This window comes from Suricata suricatta, chromosome 13 (genome assembly GCF_006229205.1).
Source record: "Suricata suricatta isolate VVHF042 chromosome 13, meerkat_22Aug2017_6uvM2_HiC, whole genome shotgun sequence".
Taxonomy (NCBI): domain Eukaryota; kingdom Metazoa; phylum Chordata; class Mammalia; order Carnivora; family Herpestidae; genus Suricata; species Suricata suricatta.
Genome location: NC_043712.1, coordinates 47,023,583 through 47,027,198, shown reverse-complemented (window position 1 = coordinate 47,027,198; position 3,616 = coordinate 47,023,583). Strand labels below are relative to the sequence as shown.

The 3,616-nt window shown below is 36.8% G+C and overlaps 1 protein-coding gene across 1 annotated transcript in view; it reads left to right on the top strand.

Annotated features, from left to right (window-relative positions):
- Positions 1–194, top strand: part of LOC115275926 (interferon omega-1-like) — a 3,097-nt gene extending 2,903 nt beyond the window's left edge. Inside the window, exon 3 of the mRNA XM_029919662.1 lies at positions 1–194. This exon is cut by the window's left edge and continues 2 nt beyond it. Within this exon, the coding sequence (XP_029775522.1) occupies positions 1–194 (194 nt within the window).
- The last annotated feature ends 3,422 nt before the right edge of the window (positions 195–3,616 follow it).

The window sequence follows — 3,616 nt, the reverse complement described above, 5'->3', positions numbered from 1 at the left end:
GGCGGGTCCCGGGGGCCGGAGCCGGCAGCCCGGGGGCGGATGGCACGGTCCTGGCCATCAAGAGGTACTTCCAGGACATCCGTCTGTACCTGCAAGAGAAGGGACACAGCGACTGTGCCTGGGAAATTGTCAGACTGGAAATCCGGAGTCACTTCCTCTTCATTAACAATCTCATAAGAAAACTCAGGAACTAACAGGAACCTGATTCCCAGTGACTAATGTGACTAATGTGATTAATGTCACCTCAGACTCTTCATTGTTCATTTATTTCCAAAACTGTTATATTTTGCTTCACTTATAAGATGGTGTGAATCAGGCGCACCTGGGTAGCTCAGTTGGTTAAGCTTCTGACTTCCGCTCAGGTCATGATCTCACGGTTCTTGAGTTCGAACCCCACATCGGGGTCTGTGCTGACAGCTCAGAGCCTGGAGTCTGCTTCAGATTCTGTGTCTCCCTCTCTCTTTCTACCCCTCCCCCACTCGTGCTAGCTCTCGCTCTCTCTCAAAAATAAGTGAACATTAAAAAGATTAAAAAATAAAAATAAAAAAATAAAATAATGTGAATCATATTTGGCATATTTTTATCAGTAATGTTAAGCACTCTATGCTAGTTATTTTCAGAATTGGAGACAGTTCTGAAACTGTGTGTCCTGTGGCTGAAACTCATTTTATAAAATGTTTATGTATATATTTATGTATATTAATCTTGTATTCACTTTTATGGAATTTGCATATATAGGCTCTATTTTTATATAAAGGTATTTTTACATTTTCTCTTTAATAAAAATGTGAGGTTTTTTACTTATTAAATTTAAGACGTTTCTCTGCTTTTTTTTTTTTTTTAATTTCTCCAAGGTCCTAATTCTGCAAACTAACCATAAAAATACATGGTGCGCTTCATTCACTCATTTATTGGCTTTGGGGATAGAGTCTTGATTATGTGACTTGTAGTGTCTGTCCCTCTGGTGCTTACATTGGAGCAAAGGACACAGCTGTTAAAGAAGTAGTTGTAATGTAATTAGGATTTCCATTTGGGATCTGGGCTACACGGAGAGAAAAGATGCTATGGCAGTGAGTTTCTTGGGTAGCTCATTTACGCTACCTTCAGCCTTCCCTAAGGGACGTAATATAAAGTGTGGCACTGGTGTTGGGTAAGTATCACAAGGAGGGCAAAATATCACAGTGAAGGTAAAAAGGACCTGCGCAGGGAGACAGTGGCAGGAAAGGGGCTGGTATTTCAGAAAGAGTGCAAAAGACCAGAGTAGGAGGACTGTACCGACAGATGGAAAGTATGCTTGTCATGATGCTGTAGAAACGGAAAGAAGTCCAGTAGTATACTATGTTAAAGATGTTAGACTTTATCTTAGGAAGCAAGGAAAGTGACTCCAGGACTTAAAACAAGAGAGTAGCCTGACCAGATCCATGAAATGAAAATTACTTTGATAATATTATCAAGACATTTTTTACTTTTTTTTTTTCACCATATTAACAACTTGCACTAATGGTGCAAAACCAATAGTGAATAAAACTGCTGGTGCCCAAGTGTCAGCCAAGACAGTGTCACCAAAATGTACCAGTAATGATTATATTTTTCACTGTAATATAATAGAAGCAGCACATAAAGCCAGTTTCACTTAATGATGTCCTTGATGAAATAAAAGAGTATTAATTTTATTAAATCTTGACTTGTGAGTACACATCTTCTGAATATTCTCTGTGATAGTCCTTTAATATTCTGAGTGACAAGCACTTCTGCTGCATGCAAGATGATTGCTTTGAGGAAAACTGTTTATGTGATTGAGTTGTGAGCTAAACTAGCCACTCTTCACAGAATCCATTTTTACTTGAAAAAAATGACAGACAGACAAACTATGGTTACTCAGACTCGAGCATCTGACAAACATTTTCTCAAGATACTTACAAAGTGAACTTGTTACTTAAAGAAAAACATTGGTTGCCAATGATAACATTTGAGCTTTCAATAGAAAAATTAAAATTTGGGGGAAACCTGGATGGCTCAGTTGATTAAGTGTCTGGCTCTGGATTTCAGCTCGTGTCATAATCTCACGGTTTGTGAGTTCAAGCCCCATGCCTGGGGCCTGGTTGGGATTTTTCTCTCTCTCTCCCTCTCTGTCTACCCCTTCCCTGCTTGTGCTCTGTCTCTCTTTCTCTCAAAATAAATAAATAAATAAAAAGAAAATTAAGATTTTGGAAAACCTACCACTGCACACGTGACAACTTTTCAATACTTAGAAGACCTGTGATGACAACAATGGTGATATTAACAAATAAATTACTTGGTTGTAATAATTGAAATATATGTAGATTTTTAATGTCAGAATATCTCAGTGAACCGATATTTTCCAAATGACCAATGCATATGTTACAAAATTATGCCTGGGTAAAATAAATCTACTCAAAGAGTAAGTCAGATTGATGGGTTTTTATGTAAGAGAATTTTTTAAATTTATCATTTTAGTTTTAGACACCACATTGCAACCAATCCTTCAGAAACTACCACTTAAGTTCTGGTGTGATAAATAACACACTATATAAATACATTTTCTAGTATAAAATCATCTTTATATTTCCATGATATTCTTCTTAATCATGATGAATTAGTTTATTAACGTGATTTTGAGTTCCGTCACAGTGAAGAGCATATGGAATTGAGGAAATACTGGTTGAGTCTGAATCATAATTCTGCTGCTTAATAGCTTCTATTATCTGCTGCTCTTTCACACAGTGGGTGCTCTATAAATATTATCTAAGGATATGCAGTAGAGAATAAGGTATTGTTTATTGTGTAAGAGCTTGGCAGAGTTGTTGAGAAAACAAAAACACTTCCTGTAATGTGTTTAGCTCAGTGCCCGCTGCGGAGAGTGAGCATTCAGTAAAAGCCAGCTTTTTTTCTTTATACAGTGTATTCATGTCATTTAGAATTCTTTTATTGACTTTAATAAGTGAGGTGGATCTGTTTTCAATCCATATGTTTGATTAAGCTGTGAGTTGACCACAGTGGTTAATTTTTTTTTTTTTTTGAGAGAGAGAGACAGAGAAACAGAGAGAAAAAGCGTGAGCAGAGAAGGGGCAGAGAGAGTAGACAGAATCCAAAGCAGGCTCCAGACTCTGAGCTGTCCACACAGAGCCCAACAAGGGGCTCAAACTCACTAGTAGTGAATGGTGAGACCATGACCTGAGCCGAAGTCTGATGCTTAACCGACTGGGCCACCCAGGCACGCCCCTCAGTAGGTAATTTTTACTGCTTCTGCAAATTTAAAGACTTCTGCTTTAACTTCCGTTATTGAATTTTTTGTTTTATTTTCTTCTCTCCGACTTGACTATAATTTATCAGTATGGTTTTAAGTATCTAAGTGATTGGTTTAAAAATTATTTTAAAATTGATTTCAGACATTGTGATCTGAGCATACAGTATTTTTGCTCTGGAGGAATTATTGATATTTTCTTTGTAGTTTAATATATGATGATTTTTGTCAATGGTCTATAAATATGTGAAAGAAGTTATAGTGCCCGAGACTCTTTTAAATCATATTTTCCAATTCTTTTTGTCCTTATTATTTTCCTATATTATTTTATAAACATTGTGCTAACATTTC